This window comes from Typopeltis vanoorti, chromosome 22 (genome assembly GCF_054136105.1).
Source record: "Typopeltis vanoorti isolate ZY-2024b chromosome 22, IOZ_Tvanoo_1.0, whole genome shotgun sequence".
Taxonomy (NCBI): Eukaryota; Metazoa; Arthropoda; class Arachnida; order Uropygi; family Thelyphonidae; genus Typopeltis; species Typopeltis vanoorti.
Window position 1 is genome coordinate 60,642,266 of NC_143570.1, and position 22,475 is coordinate 60,664,740.

The window sequence follows — 22,475 nt, forward strand, 5'->3', positions numbered from 1 at the left end:
TGTTAACATTAGATATTTTACCAGAATTTTAAGTAGTATTGTTTGCTTTTTGATTCTTGGTGTGTCTGTGCAATTTTTGCGTGTTTTCTGTTATTTTAATTATTATTTTTAAGAAAAGATAGCGTACACATGGCACCGATAAAGAAAAAAATGGCGGCCAGGTCGCCATGCTTGCTTAAGAGTTTTGATGTAAAAGAATTTATGCAATGTGCTGTCTGTGAGATGTATGCCTTGCGAAGAGCGGTAGGAGTCTGGTTAGAAAGTGATAGTGGAGTTAATATGTGTAGAAAGTGTAAAGAGAATGAAGACTTCAAGCGTGTTTCGTGTATCGAGACTGATATCGTTAACGGTAGTCAGAATGTAGAAAATGGCGGTGTACTAGAGAATTGCGTGGTAGTGCCAGATATGTGTGAGAGCGTCGCTGAAAGTGTAAATGAAGGTAGAAACACCGAAGGAATGGATGATTTGATCGATAATGAAAATGGTGAGATAATTGCGAGTAGCGAAATTGCCCGTTTACATGGCGCGATACACAGAGCCAAACGACAACTGGAGCGTATGCAAAAATGTGTGTTGAACGTACCGACAAATAACCGGCGGAAGTCTGTGACGGCAAAAAATAGAATGTACGTAAACGTCAATAAAATGAAGGAGCGAGTGCTGTATGGGGATTCGCTATTAAGAGGCGTAATAATTGAGAGTTTAACGAAGTCGTACCAGCCGGGTGCGAACATAAAGGACGTCAGCGAATCTATTCGACTGCAAAAACAGAGGGTGAAAGAGATGATAATAGTGGCAGGAACGAATGATTTGAAAGAGGACAAAATGGAAATGATAGAGGATGTGAGGGAGTTGTTTGAGGTAGCAAAAGAGAAGAGTGAGAGAGTTAGGATGGTGAGTATCTTACCGCGGTATGACAGCGAAGTGTTTAGAAGGAGGGCCATAATTGCCAATGACTTTATGCGTGGGTTATGCATGGAGAGTGGTGTGGAATTTGTGGATGTGTGGAATGAGTTCGATGGGCGAAAGGACTTATATAAGATGGATGGGTTACATTTGAATGGAGTTGGTGTACGGAGACTTGAAAGAGTGTTGATGAATGATGTGGAAGTGGATGTACAGACTCAGGGAAACTAGATTTATTAAGAGGGGGGGGAGTAGATATGCAGACTTTAGGGGGGGCAGTTAAGTGTATGAATGAGTATATTACGCCCGGGCGAGTACGACGGACAACAAATCAGAATGGGATAATTAGTATAAGGAATCAAAGTAGGGATGGGACAAATGGGCTTCTGCGATTCATGTACACTAATGCCAGGAGTATTAGGAACAAGAAGGAAGAGTTTTTGGCCATGGTTGGCACTTCCAGGCCACAGGTTGTCGGTATTAGTGAAACATGGCTGACAGAAGATGATAAAGCTAGTGGGATTGAATGCGATGGGTATAGCGTGTTCAGGAGTGACAGGGTGAATAAAAAGGGGGGAGGAGTGTTATTGATGATAGCTGATGAGCTTCAGCCAAGGAGTATAGAAGTTGAACTGCAGGATGGGGAAAAAAGCACATTTGAGGCTGTTTGGTGTGAGATACAATCTAGCAGAACAAAATATACAATTGGGTGCTGCTATAGACCGGGTGATGGAGTGGATGGTGGGAATAGTATGCATAAGCAAATAGAAGAAATGAATGGAAGGAGGGTAATTATTATGGGTGATTTCAATTATGGTAACATTGACTGGAAAGAGGAGAGGGCACATGGGAGGAAGGAATTGGATTTTATGCAGTTATTAAGGGACAACTATCTACGGCAACATGTATTGGAAAATACCAGGGGGCAGAGAGTGCTGGACCTAGTAATTGCAACTGAGAATGTAGCTGTAACGAACATGACCATGTTGCCACCAATTGGTGAGAGTGACCATAAGGTCATGACTTGGGAGGTGGCTAAAGGAGTCGAATTTACAATTAAGACAGGGTATATGTGGAATTACCGGGCTGGTAAGTATGACAAGCTTAGGTGTGTGCTTGGCTCAATGCCATGGCATGTAAAACTGCAAGGGCTGGATGTTGATGGTGCATGGGAGGTGGTTAAGAACTGTTTGCAGGAGGCAATGGTTGACTGTATACCAAGAGTCCGAATAATAAATCAGGTAGGGGTTAAATGGATGAATAACACTATTAAGCTTGAGCTGCAAAAAAAGAAACAATTGTGGAGGGAATTTAAGGAGAAGGGTGACCATCAGGTGCATGAACAGTATAAAGCTCAGGCCAGGATGGTAACAAGGGTGGTAAGAAAAGCAAAAGCAGATTACGAAAGGAAATTGGCCATGCAGGCTAAAGAGAATCCCAAACAGTTTTTTCAATATGTTGCAAGTAAAAGGAAAAATGCTCATGGTAGAATGATCTTAAAAAATGCTGAGGGTAGGGAGGTAACTGAATCAGTCGATGTTGTGGAATTACTGAGCGAGCACTTTGCAAGAGTATATCATCCAGGTGGTGGCTTTGCGGAAATGGAGGAACCAACAGCTTATACTGGAATTGTGATGAATGAGGTAGAGGTAACTAGTCTATTACAGAACCTCAATGTCAATACATCTGTGGGATTGGATGGTATACCAGCTCGTGTTGTACGTGAAGCGGCCAAAGAATTGTCAGTGCCCTTGACCATTATGTTTAATTTGAGCCTCAGGACTGGGTCAGTCCCAAGGGGGTGGAAAGAGGGGAAAATAGTTCCACTGCACAAAGGTGGTTCCAAGGCTGCTGTTGAAAATTACCGGCCAATCAGCATAACAGGAATCATTATCAAGGTCTTAGAGAAAATAGTCAAGAGGAAAATACAAGATTGGATAGAAGAAAATGGGATACTGTATCGGGGACAGCATGGTTTTGTGAAGGGTAGGTCATGCCTCAGTAACTTGCTCACGTATTATAACACAGTGACGGCTGAACTGGATAAGGGTAATGGGTTTACAGTGATTCTGCTGGACCTTGCTAAGGCCTTTGACAGGATACCACATGGAATTCTAATCAGTAAATTGCAGCATATGGGAATGGACATAGGGTTGGTGAGATGGATAGGAGGGTGGTTGACGGAGAGATATCAGAGAGTGGTTTACTCAGGAGTAGAGTCCACTAGACGGCCTGTGACTAGTGGTGTACCACAAGGATCTGTTCTTGGACCACTGCTGTTTAATTTGTTCATAAATGATATAGGAAAGGATCTGAGAGGAACAGTTCATTTGTTTGCGGATGATGCGAAGTTGGGTAGGGCAATAGTGAATGCAGATGACGTCAAAATTTTGCAGGATGATTTGGATAGATTGGAGGTCTGGGCTAGGGAGAATGGATGTCAATTTAATGTGGCAAAATGTAAGGTTATGCATTTTGGGGTGAAAAGATGGGAGGCAGTTTACTGCATTGGTGGAACCGTGCTCCAGGAAATTGATGAGGCACGAGATTTAGGAGTGTTGGTGGATAAGGAATTGAAATTTAGGGGACACATTGCAAAAGTGGCCAAATCAGCTCATCAAATCACTTGGTTGCTGAAGAATACGTTGACAAGCAGAGACAAGCAGGTTATTGTTCCTCTGTATCGAGCCTTGATAAGACCTCATCTCGACTACTGTGCTCAGATTTGGTCACCTAGGTTTCTTCTTGATGGGGAGGAGGTGGAGAGGATCCAGAGGCGAGTGACCAAGATGATAGCAGGTCTGTGGAATGAACCGTATGAGAACAGGTTGAGGATTTGTGGGTTGCAAAAATTGGTTGATAGGCGGAGGAGGGGAGATATGATTGAGACATTCAAATTACTGAAGGGTTTCTATAAAATTAATTCAGAAGATATTTTTGAGAACAGGGCTGGTTGTGGGAGGACTAGGGGACATCCATGGAAACTGGGCAAAAGTGTGGTTAGTAAAGGTGTTAGAGCTGGGTTCTTTACTTTTAGAGTAGTGAATGAGTGGAATGCGCTCCCTGAGTCTGTGGTGGATGCTGTGACAGTGAATGAGTTTAAGGCGAGGTATGATAGATACTGTATGAATGTCGAATAGTTGTGATGAAAATGATTTGGGGCCTCCCTCGATGAGTCTAATGACTCCCTGGAGTTGCCCGTAATAATAATAATAATAATAATATTTACCATAGAAGATTTCTTACAGAATGATGGGAATGAAGAATGAAGTCAGGACATCTTGGTAGTTTGTAATAGTAAGAACTGACCATATAATATCAGTTAAAGAAAATTTTATATATGAAGTGGTCTGGTAATTTTTTTAATATAAACAAAAAAATATCAGCACAAAGCTCTTTTAAATTTTTGTAAATATACATAGATTCATGTACTTTACCTATCATTACTGAAGTGTGTCCAGTAAAATTAAAATCTAAAATAAAACTATTAATTATGACTTACCATCTTCACCCGAGTAACCAACTATTTCAGTAGGAGTAATATTTGCTTGACCCCTGCGGTTATGTGCTTCCACTTTGATTCGATATGGCTTAAAAGTTGGCTGATTTTCCAACACAAGTTGGCTTTGCTGCCAATCATATAATTCTTTCCGTTCCCAACCAGTCTGAGGTATATCCTCTCTTTTCCAGAAGACCTTGTAAAAAAATCCTGGTGCATTTTGTTCTATCAATGGCATTGGCTATAAAAAAACCATATTCAATTAAGTTATATTTTAAACAAGACTTATTTTTAATGGTATTAACAACATCAAATGAACTATTTTATAAAAAGATGTTTTATTAACTTGCTTATATTTTGCTGAAAATTTCAAATCGGCATCATCAGAGCACAACACAGCATGTATATGCAACACTGAGTAAGTGAAGCAGTGCAATTGTAACAGACAAAAGATCTGAAGTACTATTTTGGCACCTTCTGATACTGTTATAAAAAAAAAATAAATAAAAAAATTACAGCTATGTGAGAGTTGCTGTTAAGACAAATCTCCAAAATTAATGCAACCATATTTGTTCAGGTTATGAGAATTCTTCATAGCTATGACTGACTCAAAAAAAAAATCTTTTTTGGATCTATAATGACTTCTAAATAGCACATTAGTTTTCTTCCAAAAGATTATTTTTGCCTATTGCTTTCTTTCCTTTATGTTTAATTAATTCTATTTTAATTTCTTCCTATTAATAAAAAATTGTCTGCATAAGCATCTATTCCTCTCAATGATCTCATGTTCAAAAAAAAAAAAAAAAAAAAATCCTCTATTTATTTTCATTGCATCATTATATAATCAATTTGGTTATACATTTTTCCATCTGGTACTCTCCATGTATACTTTTATGCTTAAATATTTATCCTCCTATTACTAATCCATTTACCATGCAGAAATCCAGTAACAAACTCCATTTAAATTTCCAATACCTTCCTCCCATTATCATTTTTTTTACTTGTAAGATCATTTCAATTCCCCCTTACTATAATTATATACCGTATATTCCGGCATATAAGTCGACTTTTCAGCATTGAAAAAGAGTACTAAATTTTTTAGGTCGACTTATACATTGGGTCAAAAATTGATTGCTTTCCAAGAAAAAACTAGTACGTATCATACTCTGTTAAATTTATTAGCAATATACAAAAAGGGTAAATAAGTAAAAATATTTCAACTTATATCAAATTTATTTACAGAAAAAATTATTTACATGTTATATAAATATTTATTTACAAAAACCTAGCCACTGGGGAGGGCAAATTAGTCTTCACAGTGCCAGTCCCAAGCCCGGATAAATGGTGAGGGTTGGCATCACGAAGGGCATCCGGCCATAAAAAAAAAAAAAACATGCCAAAACCAAGGATGAAATGAATAACAGAGAAAGGACCACGGCTAGGGCGTACCCCGTAAGCGATGCGGAGTTCTGTCACCCGAGGACTGTGAGAAGTGGGCTAGGGCTAAAGAAGTGGGTCCAACAGAAAGAGAGTGTGTGTGTAAAGTAAGAATCAGGTCGCTGAATGTGGGTACGATGAATGAGAAGAGTAGGGAGATAGTGGACATGTTGAGAAGAAGGAAGCTGAAGATCTTGTGCGTGCAGGAGACAAGGTGGAAGGGCAATAAAGCAAAGGAGCTGGTGGAGGGATATAAACTGTTTTATAGCGGTGTGAATGAGAAGGGAAGAAACTGAGTTGGAATTATCATCGATAAGGAGCTGAAGGGTGGAGTCTGCGACGTGTGCCGGAAGAATGATCGGATTATGAGCATTAAGCTTGAGATGGGAGGAAGTGTGGCTACTACAGTGTGTGGCTATGCCCCACAAGTAGGTTGTGATGAGGAGGAGAAAGAGACATTCTGGAGAAAACTTGACCAAATAGTAATGGGAATCCTTGATGGTGAGAGAGTGATCATCGGAGCAGATCTGAATGGGCATGTAGGAAGGCGACGAAGCGGTGAAGAAAGGGTACACGGGGGTTGGAGTAGTGGTGAAAGAAATGAAGAAGGTAAAAGAATCATAGAATATGCTGTGGCCTTCAATTTGGCTATAGCTAACACGTGGTTCAAGAAGAGAGCTGGGCATCTGATAACCTATAAGAGCGGGCATAGAATGAGTCAGATTGACTATATCATGTGCTGTAGGAAACATCTGAAGGAGATGAAAAACTGTAAAGTGATTAATGGAGAAAGTGTAGCAGCACAGCAACAGTTGGTTGTGGTAGACTGTGATATAAAAGGGGAAAAGAAGAATAGACGGAAGTGGCAGATACAGAGGAGAATAAAGTGGTGGAAATTGGAAGAGTAAGGCCCAAGGGATAAGTTTAAAGAAAAGGTATTGAAAGAAATGAAGTTATCAGAGGATGTGGAAGAATGGTGGGACGTTAATAGTCGGGATATTAGAAAAATTGGAGAAGAGGTGCTTGGTATAACACCAGGAAAGGGACTGCCTGATGATAAGGAGGCATGGTGGTGGAACGAGGAGGTGCAGTTGGAGATAAAGGAAAAGAAAGAAGCAAAGAAAAAATGGGACATGAACTGGAACTAGAGCCGACAAGGAGGCATATAGATTAGCGAAGAAAAATGCAAAGAGAGCTGTGGCGAGGGCGAAAGCAAGGGCAGTTGATGAGGTTTATGAAGAACTGGAGAGAAACGGTGGTGAAGCTCAGTTGTTGAGAATAGCGAAAGCCAGAGATAAGGCCTCGAAAGACATAACATCAGTCAAGCAGATAAAGGATACCTCAGGAGTAGTATTACAAGAGGAGGACAAAATCAGAGGAAGATGGAAAGAATTCCGTAAACTACTAAATGAGGAGAATCCGAGAGAGAGGTGTGAGGATGGAGAGGCAAACAAGAGACCGATGCAAGACATAAGTAGAGAGGAAGTGGATTGGGTACTGAGAAAAATGAAGAATGGAAAGGCTGTGGGGGCAGACCAGATACCTGGGGAAGTGTGGAAAAGTTTTGGCAGTGAGGGCATGGATATGTTATGGGATCTGATGAGGAAAATAGCCCAACAGGAAAAGATACCAGAGGAATGGAGGAAGAGGAGATGTTCAAGACTGTGGCAACTATAGAGGGATCAAGCTGATGTCACACACATTGAAGATATGGGAAAGAGTAATTGAAGGGAGGATACGGCAAGAAACAAAAATTGGTGAGGAGAAGTTTGGATTTATGCCAGGAAGTGGGACAACAGATGCGATATTTGCACTAAGGCGATTGATGGAGAAATATAGAGAGATGCAAGTGGAGCTGCACATGGTGTTTATAGACCTGGAAAAGGCATACGACAGTGGCCAGGCGGGAGGTATGGAGGTGTATGAGGAAGAAGGGGGTGTCGGAGAAGTACGTGAGGTTGGTGAAGGAGATGTATGAGGGAACAGAAACTCGGGTCAGGTCTAGTGTCAGCATGACAGAAGGGTTCCCCATTGTCATAAGGCTACACCAAGGCTACACTCAGTTCTGAGCCCCTACCTCTTTGACCTGGTCATGGATGTACTAGTGGAGGATGTCAAGAAGGAGGCACCATGGAGCATGCTGTTTGCTGACGACATTGTTCTATGTGAATCATCCTGAGAGAAGCTTGAAAATACCCTGGAAGAGTGGAGAAAGGTATTGGAGGAGAGAGGCATGAAAATTAACTGGGAGAAGACTGAATATATGTCAATGGGGAGTGACGAGAATATGATCATATGACTTCAGGGCGAAAGGCTAATTTCAGGGAAGAAATTCAAGTACCTTGGGTCGGTCGTCAAGAGGAATGGTGACCTGGATGAGGAAATACAGCACCGAATAACATGCAGCTGGATGAACTGGAGGAAGATGAGTGGGGTCCTGTGCGACAAGAGAGTGAGTTGTAAGAGGAAAGGAAAGCTGTATAAGATGGTGGTGAGGCCGGCGATGCTTCATGGCGCAGAGACGTGGCCTATAACAAAGGCACAGGAGAGGAAGATGGAGGCAGTGGAGATGCGGATGTTGAGATGGATGAGTGGTGTGACAAAGGAGGACAGGATAAGGAATGACTACATCAGAGGGATGGTTAAGGTGGGACCAATTGGCAAGAAGATACAAGAAAGTAGGCTGAGGTGGTTCAGACACGTAGAGAGGAAGGGTGAGGAGTATATTGGTAAACGAGTGGAGTATATGGAGTTGGAAGGAAGGAGGAAAAGAGGCAGGCCCAAGCTCAGGTGGAGGGATAAGGTGACAGAGGATCTTAGGGAGAAAGGATGGAGTCCGAAGGACGCCCTGGACCGAAGAACTTGGAAGAGGAAGGTTAAAGATCAGTGCGCTGACCCCATTTAACATGGGATAAGGCATAGTGAAAGAAGATAATTATTTATTTACAAAAGAAAATAAGTAGGTAACTACATAATTAAAATTTAATTTTCACTGTCTGAATGTATGAAAAGTTCATTGTACTCTGGTTCTGTAATTTCTTCCGGTATATCGTCATATAAATTGTATTCGTTTTCTCCATCAGATTTAGCATCAATTTCGTCTTATATACAAATAAACAAAATCATCTTCCAAGCCATCTAATTTGTTAGATATAGCACATTTTTTAAAAGATTTTATTACTGTATCTGGTTTTATTACATCCCATGCTTTTGCTACCCATTCACACATAGTTACCAAAGACACTTGTCACATTTGTTCTCCTTTTGTGTAACTTTTCTCTCCTCCTTGCATCCACACATTCCACTGTTTTCATAAATGGTCTTTAAATGGCATGTTTATACAAACATTCAACGGTTACACTAGTGAAGTTAACCTTAACCCACTTGGAATCACTGCCATATTGGTATTATTCTCTCTTAATAAAGATTTCGTGCTCTCCGTTAAATGGGATTTGAACATGTCCCACACTAAAAGACTGTTTGGATTTTTTAATGCACCTTGTCGTGTATTCCAAATATTTTTGCTTCATCCATCCAACCATTCTCATGAACATGGACAAAAACGTTTCTTGGAATTTTGATCTTTGGCATTGTTTTTCTTTTAAAAATTATCATAGGTTTTAATTTAGTACCATCAGCCATACAAGCAAGTACAACTGTGAAACGGCTTTTTCCATGTCCAGTTGTTTTTAATTTTTAAAGAAATAGTTTTACTTCCTTTCAATTCTACTGTTCTATCCCCGATCATGTCAAACATAACTGGAGTTTCATCCATATTTCTAATTTGACACAATAAATAATTTTTTTGCTTTCTTTTAGAAATTATAAATCTCTGTAAACTTAATAACTTATCCTCCAAATCCTTTGGCAGCTTCTGTGTGATTTTCGTTTTTAGTCGAAGCACTAAATTTTTCCTTTCCATAAACCGGCTACACCAACTCAGTGTAGCTTTGAAGCTTTCGCTGTCCTTTTCATTTGCTTTGCCCCACATCAAAGGAAATAAACGAATATTATTTCTCATTATAATGAGTCCATTTTGGTGATTTTCTCAAGCCCAATCTGCAACATTATTTTCCAGAATAGGCCGCTTACAAATTCCTTTCCATGATGCACTTATTTTTTGGCATTTTCATTATTAAAGTTTCATTTTTTCTCCAATCGCGAACTAATTTTTCATTTACTCCGAACTGATGTGCAGCAACACAGTATTTTCTTTTGCAAATTTAATGACTTTGCACTTAAAACTCATGTCATGTTTCATTCTTTTAAAAGGAGTCAATGCACTTTAGTTCACTATTGGTCAACTGGTCAATAAGAAAAAGAAATTTTTCGAGTCGACTTATACGAGTATACTATAAAAACTCAAACTCAAAAAATTCCAACATCGATTTGTATGCCGGAATATATGGTATATAGGATTTGTCATCTATTGTTTTTTGCAATATATCATAAGTTATGAATCTATCTTAATAGTATTAATAACAGCAAATGAATTAATTTTTTTTTTTTTTTTTTTTTTTTTTGAAAAAAAAAGAATTGGCTTATAATTACAACATTACTAACTTCCTATCTACAATTTTCCTCCAAATCAGTCTGTAACCTGTCAAGACTACAATATCATTAAATCTTATATCTCTATCTTCTAAGGCACTTTTTACCATATCAATCTACTTATATCTTGGTCTTCTTCCTGCCAACCTGGCAGAGAATACTTGTTTTGCTAATCTTTCCTTGCCCATTCTGTTTAAGTGACCATACCACCTGAGATTAGCTCTGCTAACGCATTCCTAGATGTTGACAATGTCAAGTTTTTTTCTAATATCCTCGTTTTTAATATGATATTGCCATTGATGTCATCTGTTCATGCCCCCTAATCTTTCTCAGGACTCTCATATCTGCGGTCTTTGGTCAAGTGTTTTACTTCTGCCTCAGCTCTTAGATCCATAAGTTAAAATTGGTTTGAACACTGTCTTGTACACAGCTAATTTAGTTTTTTTTTTTTTTTAACTAACTTCTCTCTTATTCAGTTGACTTCCTACCATACCAGTTTGTTCATTCTGTTATCTACTTCCATATTTAATTTACCATCTTCACTAAAAATTGTGCCTAGGTAGCTGAAATGTTTCACTTGTTCTATAGGGTCTCTATTCACAATGCAGTTCATATTTTCAATGCTTCTGCTTATTTTCATTGTCTTGTTATTGATGACCTTCATACCATATCTATTACAACAGTTATTCAATTTAGTCAGGGAATTTTGCAGATGTGTAGCAGATTTATTTAGAAGTATAACATCATCTGCATAAAGATCTTCAATTTTGATATCAGGTTTAATACCACTTTCCTTCATGATGTGATCCATATAGATAATGAACATCCTTGTCTGACACCAGATTTAGCATTAAACCATGTTCCAGTACTTCCTTCAATTCTAATTGTTGACTTACAACTCAAATAAACACTAAGTATTGCTTGATATAATTAAAGCCCCATTGACACCATATAGCTGTAGTGTTTTGAGTAGCTTCTCTCTTGGCACCTTGTCATATGCCTTTTCCAGATCTTTGTTATATTCCCATGATTTCTCAACTATTTGTTGTAAAGTGAAGACCTGATCCTGACAGCCTCTATTTGGCCTGAATCCAGTTTGTTCTTCACCAAGCTTTACTTCCACAATCCTTCTACACTGTTTCTAAAGTATACTTGCATAAATTTTACCAGGAACACTGGGTAGAGAAATACCTCTTTAATTCTCACATTCAGTTTTATTTCCCTTTTTATATATGGGTGCTATGAGATCTCTACTCCAATCATCTGGAATTCATCCCCTCTGTCCAGGCCTTCTGAACTATGCAGTGCAGCCACTGTAAGACATTTATACCTCCATACTTGAGCATTTCTGCCTTTGATTCATCAGGCCTTTGATGGCTTTTTTCTACTTCAAATATGGATGTGTTCCTGACCAAATGCCTGTTGATTGTTTTTTTACCACTGTGCTATCACAGTTTGTCTCATTTAGCAAGTTTTTGAAGTAATTACTCCATACTTCAAGGATATCTTTTTCTCCAATCTTCATGGCACTTTTATGATCTATAATTCCTTTTACAGCACTCTTTCCTCCATTTCTGAGCTTCTTCAACAATCTCCAGAATTTATTGCCACCTTCTTGATATTTATTTTCTATGTTCTTACCAAAGTCTTCTCATGACTTTTGTTTAGCTTTCTTACATTTGTCTCTGTATTCTTAAGAGCACAAGCTGACTTATTTGTCAGGAACTTTTGATATGCTTTCTTCTTTTCCTTCACTGGCTCTAACTTCCTGTGTCCACCATTAAGTTCTGATTTTTCTATCCTCGCAGACAACCTCACCACATACTCTCTGGCTGAATCAATCAGTTTTTTCTTCAGGATTTGCCACCGAATCTCCAAGATTTGGTTCCTGTTCTCAAACTTTTTCATTTTTTTCTTGAATAATGTTTGTGTATTTTATGTGCACAGTTCACATCTGAAAGCTGCTCAACTTTTATTTGCTTCAAAACTTTCTTACATGTTCTTTTTTTTCGATATGAAATTAAATTTTACCCTGCTCAGGACTAATGGTGATCACTTCCAATTTCAAATCCTCTGTACACTTTAGTATCCTGCACCAGTGAGAAAACATTACTATCAACAATAACGTAGTCGATGAGTCTTTTCTTATTCCTTGCCTCTCCTCTCCATGTGAATTTGTGCACATTTTTATGTTGGAACATGGTGTTAATAATAACCAGTCCATTTCCTGAGCAGAAATCCAACAGGTATTTGTCATTATTATTAGCTTTGCTCTTTTCTTCAAATTTTCCCAAAATATTTTTGTATGTCTGACAATCATTTCCTACTCTGCTATTTAGATCCCCAACAATGACCAACCATGTCTTTTTCGTTGTGTCAGTTGCTTTCTCTAAAGCCTCAAAAAATTCCTCCACCTCTACCTTACTTCCACAATCACAACCACAGAAGGTTGTGTGCCTATGGTCCCACAATCGTCTGTGTGACCATAGGCACAAATAAGTCTCATTGTCCAATTCCCCATTCTGATATTTGCCCACATCACTCTACTTGAGACTGCCTGCCATTCAAGAAGATTAGTCTCATATTTAGTATTGAATATTATGGCTACTCCTTCTTTTCCTTGATTGCCATTGCCTGAATATAACATTTTGTATTTATTGCTCAGAAAGATCTCGCCAATTTTTTCTTTTTTGTTTCGGTCACCCCTATTATGTCGATCTGGTACTTATTGAATTCCTCAGCTAGCTCCATTTCTTTGCAATTCGGGCTTCTTATGTTGATAATACTTTTCTTGGACTCAGGTGATGTTGAGTTGAAGTGTGTTTTAGGATTTGTTCCAATAGCTGACTTTTCACTGTTTGCTCTGGCGAAAACAACAGGGGCCTTGTTTAACCGGGTGACGTCCCAATCAGCATGAAATTCTGTCACGTTGCACCATTATTTTATATTGTGGTTTATTAAGCCAATAAGAATACTATTTGGTCAGCTAAATCCCAAATTGCCTGCCCATTCTCGTTCATTTAGTATCCAGTAGATACCTAACAGGGCACACCGTGAGAATTGGACATTAGGTCAGAAGCTCTGGTTGGTTCTCTGCATTCCTTTAAAGGCTTTGGAGGTCTCTTCTCAGTTATACAGCTTTAACCCTTAAGCACCCCCATCTTCAGCATGTTATAGTTTAAATGCAACAATGAGTAAGTGAAAAAATTCAAATTATAATGGACAAAAGAACTAAAGTCGTAATTTGGTACCGTCTAATTTTTTTTTTTTTTTTTTTTTTTTTTTTTTTTTTTTTTTTTTAAAGTATTACAGCTATGTAGTAGTTTCCCAAATTCATGCAATCATACTTGTTGGGGTTAGATGAATTCTTCATTGACTCGAAAAATAGTCTTTCTGATCTCTAATGATTTCTAAATAACATACCGGCTTTCTCCATCTAATCTTGTGCGAAGTGGTGTCCAAATTGCCAGTCCTGACTTGCCATAATAATGGTAGCGAATGTATTTTTTATGTTCTCCAAGGCAGATATTAACAGATCTTTCCGTCTGTCCATAGTAAGCCAAGTGATAGTCACAAGAAACTTCGTGCACTCCAGGATATGTTAAAGGATGAAGTTTATCCTTAAGAGAGTAGATCAGAGTTGCTAATTTAACATGTCACGTGAGACCATCTTTTAATGCTATCTTTTCTGATGTACAGTAGTGAACAAATTAATCCAAACAAGCCAAATTTTTGGTTTGAGTTCACTATTTGGTCAAGTGCTGCATTTTTTGACTGTCTCTATGATGTTTATTAATAGTGTAAACAAGTTGACATTTGTAGTGTAGCTATAAAATATATCTCCAAGAAAGCATTCAAATATATGTACTCTTTCTCGGCACACATCCATGGCTAAAAGACAAACTGCCAATGAGTGTGGTGTCAGTTAGGGTAATGCAATTTTAAAGAGGTTTAGGGAGACAGGTATCTTTTTTACTTGACAGAAGAAGTAAATATGGGTGAAAAAGGGAACTACACTTACTCAAGATCGTTTACTAGTTAGGAAAAGCAAAATGAATCCAAGATTGTCTGCAGTAGACTTAAATAGAAAGAGACTTAGCAGCCAGCGGGATTAATGTTTCTGACACGACAGTCTGTTGATGATTATTGGAAGCAGGAAGGACTGCCCACAGAGACCAAAAAAGGAATAACTGTTGAAGAAGGCTATGGAGAAAAAGAGGCTCCAGTGGGCAAAAGTGTACAAAGACTGGGCTATTGAGAAATGGAAGAAGGGCATATTATTAGGTGAGAGCCTTTTTTTTTTTTTTTTTTTTACAAGGACAGCGAGTATCTTATGTTTGTAAATCAATCTCAGTGGCTAAAAAGATGTTCCGGGATTGTTTTATACATGATCTCAGGAGTAGTCATACCGTCAACAGGCCCAAGTGATCCTGGATGACCATCCAGGATCACTTGTGCCTGTTGACAGTATGATGAAACGTGAGCAATACATAAAAATATTGGAGAAAAGAGTAGTCAGGCAGATTCAGAAAGACAAAGAACTCATCTTCCAACAGCATCTTGCTCCATTACAAACTTCAAAAGAAGTGAAAGAATTCCTCAAAAATCACAGCATCCAATTGCTTCAGTGGCCAGGAAACTCTCAGGTCATTGGTTCCAGAGCCTCTGTAGCTCAGCTGGTATACACGAAACCCTTTGGTTGGAACAACCTGGGTTTGATTCCCATCCAAGATGTGAGGAACCTTTATCTGGTCTCTTTTGACTAAAGGTGAGTTAGCCAGTCTCATGTGGAGGTAAGGGGTTTTTTACCTGGAAATTCAGGTTTTTCGTCCCCCAAAACAGGCAAACAGGTCCCGTGAACATATCTACAGATATAGGACACACTGGGAGGTATAGAGCCAACCACCTTATCCACAAGATAGTCATGGTCGTGAAGTCCACAGCTAAAGAACCTCAATGGTTCGTGAAAAGCTTAAGACAAGACAGGTCATTGGTTCCAGCCAAAACAATCAAATCGATTCTTTCACCTTTCCTTTCTGCATTCTAACAGCATTACTGTTCAAGGATAGAATTAACTGAATAAGAAAAGAAAAAAACAAAATAAATATGCTAAACTAAACAAACTTGTAAAAAAAAAAAAGATGTGGAATTCTAACACTGCATTAATAAAAGCTACCTTGGAAAATAATATTAGCTTAAAAATAGCAAAAGGGGGGGGGGATGATGTCTATTGATAGCTGGATCAAACTAAGACACAAAAGACAGCAAATAGCAATTAATTTCTATAAAAAAACTATTCTAACTGAGAGACCTGACTGTATAATACAGAAATTGTCTCAGCGATCAATAGGAAAAAAATTCAGTTGCCATATGCAAGAAGGAAAAAAAACTCCTGGCAAAGATGAAAGAAAGCTGAACTGTTAAAATCTGGATTAACTAGAAGGATCAATGAATCCATCCCAGACCAGTTGGCAAAAATCAAAATAATCCTCTTAAGAAAAACTGAAAATCACATAAACAATTATAGACCAATCGGAAATTGTTCAGAGTTATTCAAAACAGAATCACTAGCCAACCAGAAGCAAACCAATTATATGAGCTAGCAGAATTTAGGAAAATAAAACTTTTGTAGAAAAGATCACTTGCACACAATAAATCAAATCATCAAAAAATATCATGACCAACACAAGCCCCTATACATCACTTTTATATTAAAGCAACTAGAAGAATGATAGGTCACTGAGCCCTTAGAGTGGAAAGATTGAGTCCAATTCCCATTACAATGTGAGAGGAATCTTACTGCTCCCTCATATAGAGGGAGCAAGGTTTTTTCTCCCAAAACTTGATCTTTTTCATTCAACATACAGGCAAATCAGTCAAGAGAACACATGCAATTTACAGACACACAAAAAAAAAGAAAAAAAAAAAAAGTATTATTGATGGCATCTGTTGGATTAAGTAGTGGAGGTAGTGAGTTGAGTGCACACCATGATGAGTCCTTGAGCTCCTCGGAGTTGTTGCACAATAATGATAAATGCTCTATTGGAACAAGGTTTAAACGTTAAATACATCAAACTAAATCAAGATATATGTAGCAAAAGTCAAGCAGTTTGTACAGAAAGAAAGGGAGTGAACGTCCCAATCAACAAAGGAGTTAGACAAGGTGAACCCCCACAGCACCTAGTTTATTTACTAGCAACACATAAATTTGTATTCAGAAAATCTGACTAGACCAAGGGTCAATATTTTAGGAAAGAAACTAAGCAATCTATAATTAATGATGATATTGGTATCTTCTCAAAAGAATTAAATGAACTGGTGGCTGAAGGAATTTTAGAAGAACAAATCATGACAAATAATTCCAAAATTCTCATGTGTATATATATAGCATCAACACTGAATATGTGCCAGAGTGTAACCTATCAGGGATAAATAATATTCTTCAAGAACATACAAAATTTACAAATACATTCCAAAGCATGGAATAATTACTGGAGATGCAGGCAATTGATGAAGGATGATTTGCCCATCTTTCTCTTAAAAGGAAGGTGTTGGATTCTATGCAATGTCAAAATGTAGAAAAAGTCAACAAAAATATAAGTACAAATTTACAGTATGCCACAAGTATTGAAAAGAAGTATTTTGGTAATTAAAAAAAAAAAAAAAGAGAGAGAGAGAGAAAGTGAAAAATTCAGACATTAGGCAAGGGAAAGTCACAAAAACATTGATATAAAAAAATAAAAAAAAAAGTGAAAGTGGGCTAGCCCATGCTGTTAGGATGAAAGAGGGGAGATGGATAGTCCTTTAACACTTTGGACTCAGAGAAATCCAGAAGAAGAGGATGAGGTGGAGAAAAAAGATCATAGGAACAGCAGGAAACAAGTGGATGAATATGGCCTGTGAAAGTGGAGAAATTTTGGGAGAGACCTCTGCCCAGCAATGGGATGCAAGAGGCTAATATCATAATCATCATGTCTGAAAATAACAGAATGTACCATGGGCAATCTGTTATTGTCCATGGTGCATTCTGGAATTGATCTGTTACCTGTGGGTAAAGTAACAGATCAATTAACATATGAATGATTTTCTTTCCCTATCCTGGCTTTAAACTTTTAGTAATATTAAAAAGAATATGATTTGACCAAAAACTATGTGACTTACTGTCCAAGATATGACCATGTTGGTAGGTTTGCTACCACGTCCAACAACTTTGTCAGGATTTTTATGAGGTACACTTTCTGGAGTAGTACATTTTTGTGAAGGGCCACTAGGTAAACTAGGACCTATCTTATTTCTGGCTATTACACGAAATGTGTAATTTGCCCATGGACTCATAGATACCTAGAATAAAGAGTACAAAATAAAAATTCTGTAAATGTTTTTACATATGTAATAAATTAGAATTTTGATTGAAGTATTCATAAATCCTATAAAAACTTTAATCATAACTCTTCACTAAAATTTTTAAATAAAACTGGAAAGCTACATTTTAAGTTGTTCTAGACAACTATAATTTTACATAAGCAATGTTTTTAAATAATGAAAAATGCAACTCACAGAAATCAGGGACTATGTTACACAAAGAAAACAAAAATAAAATTAGAGTACTACTGAACTTTGGCACAACTTGTTATTGCATAATTTGTATAATCATCTAGTATGGTTTAACTGAGAATTACAAAAGAAAGCAGATAAATAGTAGTTGTGTTTACTTTTTTGTATAGTGAACTCTTACTTTCTATGCATAACATACAAAGATTCTGAAGGGGAGAAAACAAGGACATATGATGAAAGAGACAAAATTCTCATTTGTGTTTAAGTAAAATTAAATTAAACTGACAAGAAACCAGCATTAAGAAGAATTAAATGCAAAGTCAAAAATTAAAGAAGACATTCATGCAATCTTCATATGGAAGTTTGCTAAGTAACAGAATTTTCAGTTAAGAATGGAATATGTGGACACAACTTAGCTTGAAATAGTCATTGCATAAGAAACTTCAAGGGAAAGATATTACTTGTATACAGTAAACAATCAAAAGGCATTTGAGGGAAGCAGTATTAGACTGCACACTGTGAGAGTAAGGAGAATAAATCAGGTGGGAGTTAAAAGCAGAGTTTCAAAAACATTGTAGAGTATATAACGAGGTGATCTGCAAGCTCATAAGCTGTATAAAGCACACACAAGAGGAAGGCAAGATCAGATGAGGGCAGAAATTAATCAATCTGGAAATCCTACTTCTTTTACTATGTGGCATGTAAAAAGAAGAATGATAACTTTAATGAATGTAGAGGGCTGGAAAGTGACAGAAGCAGAAGAAATAACTGAATGACCACTTTGTGAGGATGCAACAATCCCAGTGGAGATAATGTGATGACGTATGATAGGAACTGATGTGAGACCAGAGGTCTTTATGATGAGATACTGATCAGAATAAGATCATGGAATTAGATGGGATATCAGCTTGTCTGTTACAAGAAAATGCAAGAAAACTAGTATTCATGACTTCTTTGCTAACTATAGTCAATTTCTAGGTGTAACTTCTTCCTCTCCCTCTCTCCAGTCATATACTGAAAAATATCCTCTGCATCAATTCCCTGAAACCCTATTAGTAACTTATGTCTCTACGATACCCATACTTTTCCTCCCCCATATCAACCAATATTTGTATGCAAATCTTCAATCTACCCTCATAGGATGCATTCACAAATTTGTCACCATCTTAGTTACTCACCTCTCAATTTTTTTTCTAATTCCCAAGAAATAAAGCTAATATCATATCTATTCCACAGTAGATGGACATGGCCATATCAAATCCTTATTATAACACAATATCATCAGAGACCTCCAGGAGTCAAGGACTGATTGACAGGGAGCATACATCAACCACAACAGCTGTTGTACCTTCTCTTAAACTCATTTATGCACCACTTCAACAGGCAAACTATTCCACTCATTCACTGCTCTGAAACAAAAATCTAGCTCTCAGCCCTTTCTTAATCATAGAAACTTAAACTGCCATGGATGTTGCTTGTCTTCTTCCCACATTCCACATAATGAAAGAAAATTTTGATCAACCAATATCCTATAATCCATAGTATCATCCATCTTTCTGACAATGTTTACCAGTGTCTGTAATACACATATTTTCAATCTGTCCACATAATCTATATTTCATAATTCTGACACAATTTTTGAAACTGTTCTTTGCATCCTTTCCACAGCTTCTTTATCCCCTTGGAATCCAGTGACCAAATCTGCACATAGTCAGGACCGGACCGGCCTTCTCTATAAAAGGGCCCGGGTGCAAGAAACCTTTTGGGGCCCTAAAATATTTTTCAAAGGTAAAAATTAAAGGATTTGAAATAAATGTATTGTAAAACATCTTATCTGCAAATGATTTTGGCACAGGAAAACAAAAAAAAACATTCAAAATATACATTTCCGCAAATGTGTACCGACTGTGCCCACTCAATCGTGGGGCCCGGGTGCATTACACCCACTGCACCCCCGAGATGGCCAGCCCTGCATACAGTAGTCAAGTTGTAGTCGTATCAAGGCCTTGTAAAGTTTATTTCAGAATCACAATTATCCTTGTGAGATAATTGTGATTCTTCCATGTGATCTTTTTACTTCAAATTCCTATCCATCTCTAAGATCCCTAGCTTCTTTCTCCAAGCATAACCTCCTATATAATATGCTGCTGAAAATCTCAATAAGCAAAAGTGGACTGAATGAATTGACAGCCATGACACACTGAATGAGCCATTATCATTTGTCTACTGTTCCAATCATTATGTAGGTGCTTATATCAGTAGTATCTTTGATTGTTCTAACCACCTTTGCATCATCAGCAAACAGATGAACATCTCACATGAAGTTCTTCCCAATATCTTTCCAACAACAATGGCCCAAGGTCTAATCCCTAGATCTAGAGTACACCACTGGTCATCATAAATGTGAATTCAACCCCCCCCCTCTTCTGTACACTATTTTCTGATACCTGTCCATCAACCACCCACTTATCCAAGCCAATAGTTTGTGTTCCAATCGTAATCCTTCAATTCATTCAATAGCCTTTCATGCAGTATACTCTCAAATGACTTAGCAAATTCTAACAGTATGACAATGTTTAAAAGTTATTTTCGACCAAATGAACTATTTGAAACTAAGTAAGAAATACTGACGTTTCGCCAACTTAGCTGTTTGGCTTCTTCAGGGTAAAAAATAATAGATACAGAACAACTTCACTAAAACTGTTCGTGAAGGAAAGGACCGAATACAATTGTATTTTTTTACAAAAAACAAAACGCGTACATTACATGCACGGAGCGTGTATGATGTCAACTGTTGTTATGCAGGAACGTTCTATAATTAGCAGCAAGATTGAACTCTGGCATGCTTAAAGATCTTATGAGGATCTTCCAAATATCAGGCAGAATTAATCCTTGGTTCCTATTTAGGTTGTGTTTAGAACGGATAACTATGGCTTCTTTTATGATACGAGAGCGGAAATCTTCCTCTAAGTAGGGCATGGAGCTTTTGTCCCATTCTATGGTATGGTTTGTTCTGGAGAAATGAAGTGTTAAGCCCGAATTGTCTTCTCCTACTTAAGCTTCATGCCCTACTTACAGGAAGATTTCTGCTCCCGTATCATAAAAGAAGCCATAACAGTTGCCCATTCTAAACACAACCTAAATAGAAACTAAGGATTAATTCTGCCTGATATTTGGAAGACCCCTCATAAGATCTTTAAGCATGCCAGAGTTAAATCTTGCTGCTAATTACAGAATATGTAATTAGCAGCAAGATTCCATGCGTGTGATGTATGCGTTCTGTTTTTCGTAAAAAATACAATTGTATTTGGTTCTTTCCTTCATGAACAGTTTTAGTGTTTAAGTTGTTCTGTATTTATTATTTTTTATCCTGAAGAAGCCAAACAGCTAAGTTGGCAAAACTTGTCAGTATTTCTTACTTAGTTTCAAACAAATTTGACCTATATAAACCCAACTGAAGTCTATCTTTTCCATAGTATGACAATGTATCAATTCCCTTTATCCAACTCATCCATAACGTTATAAAATATGAACAAATTGCTCAGGCATGACTTCTCATTAGTAAACCCATGATGCTCCTCACAAAATACAATTTGTATGTGAGTTTTTACCAACATCTCTAAAATCTTCACCCCCCCACACACACTCCAGAGATACTGATAGGTCAGTAGTGTGACTTATTATATATTCTTTTCATTCCTGTGGGATGTTTCCTGAACTGAGACTCAAATTATACAAACTGTCTAGGGCCTTACTAGTTTGACTGAACACTCCTTCAGTATATGCACTAATATCCCATCTTCCTATTGCTCAATTCTTATTCATGTTATGTAGCAGCTTTGCAACCTCATTCTCATGGTATGCTGTGCACCAGTTTATATATCTTAGCAAAGTATGCACTCATAAAGTGAAAATCTCATCACCTTCTGACACAAGAGTACCATCTGCATTCAGTAAAGTTCTTCTTCCATATTCATTCTTTCTTATGTTTGCAATATAATGATAAAATTCTTATGGTTTGCCTTTAACCAATCTTTTCATATTCCAATTTAGCTTTCCGTACAATACTATTAACTTTTCTAGCCTGCAATTTATATATTTCATAGCACCTTTTATCCTAATTCTCACAATATTGCTCTCAGATCTTTTTCTTGTAGATATTATGCTTAAAAAGATTGCACATCCATTTCCTATGTTCATCAGACTCTAGGAACATAATCAAAATACTGTATCATTTAAACATCTTTTCCAAGACTGTTGATAACATAATATCCTCCTGAGTGTGTCATAATTTTCAGCTTAACAGGTTAGCATGTAAATTTCCCTACTTCAAACATTCATGTAGTTAGCTACTTTCTAGGAGAAAGTACAGCATGATCATATCCTTAATTGAGACCCCTGACACTATGATAATCTAATACTCTTCAATCTCAAGTTCCTTCTTTCACATGCTGCTTGGGAAAGTTGTCTTAAAACAGCTCAAAAATTATCCTTCATTCTTATCATGAGCTGTCTCTGCTAACCAATC

General features: G+C 37.5%; 1 protein-coding gene across 1 annotated transcript in view; it reads right to left on the reverse strand.

Moving 5' to 3' along the window:
• Window positions 1–22,475, reverse strand: part of LOC150094452 (neuroglian-like) — a 479,168-nt gene that overhangs the window by 140,330 nt on the left and 316,363 nt on the right. The window contains exons 14-15 of the mRNA XM_090412472.1: window positions 17,555–17,734; window positions 4,409–4,646 (exon numbers count right to left, since the gene is read on the reverse strand). Coding sequence (XP_090268598.1) covers window positions 4,409–4,646; window positions 17,555–17,734 — 418 coding nt within the window. The remainder of the gene's footprint in view (window positions 1–4,408; window positions 4,647–17,554; window positions 17,735–22,475) is intronic.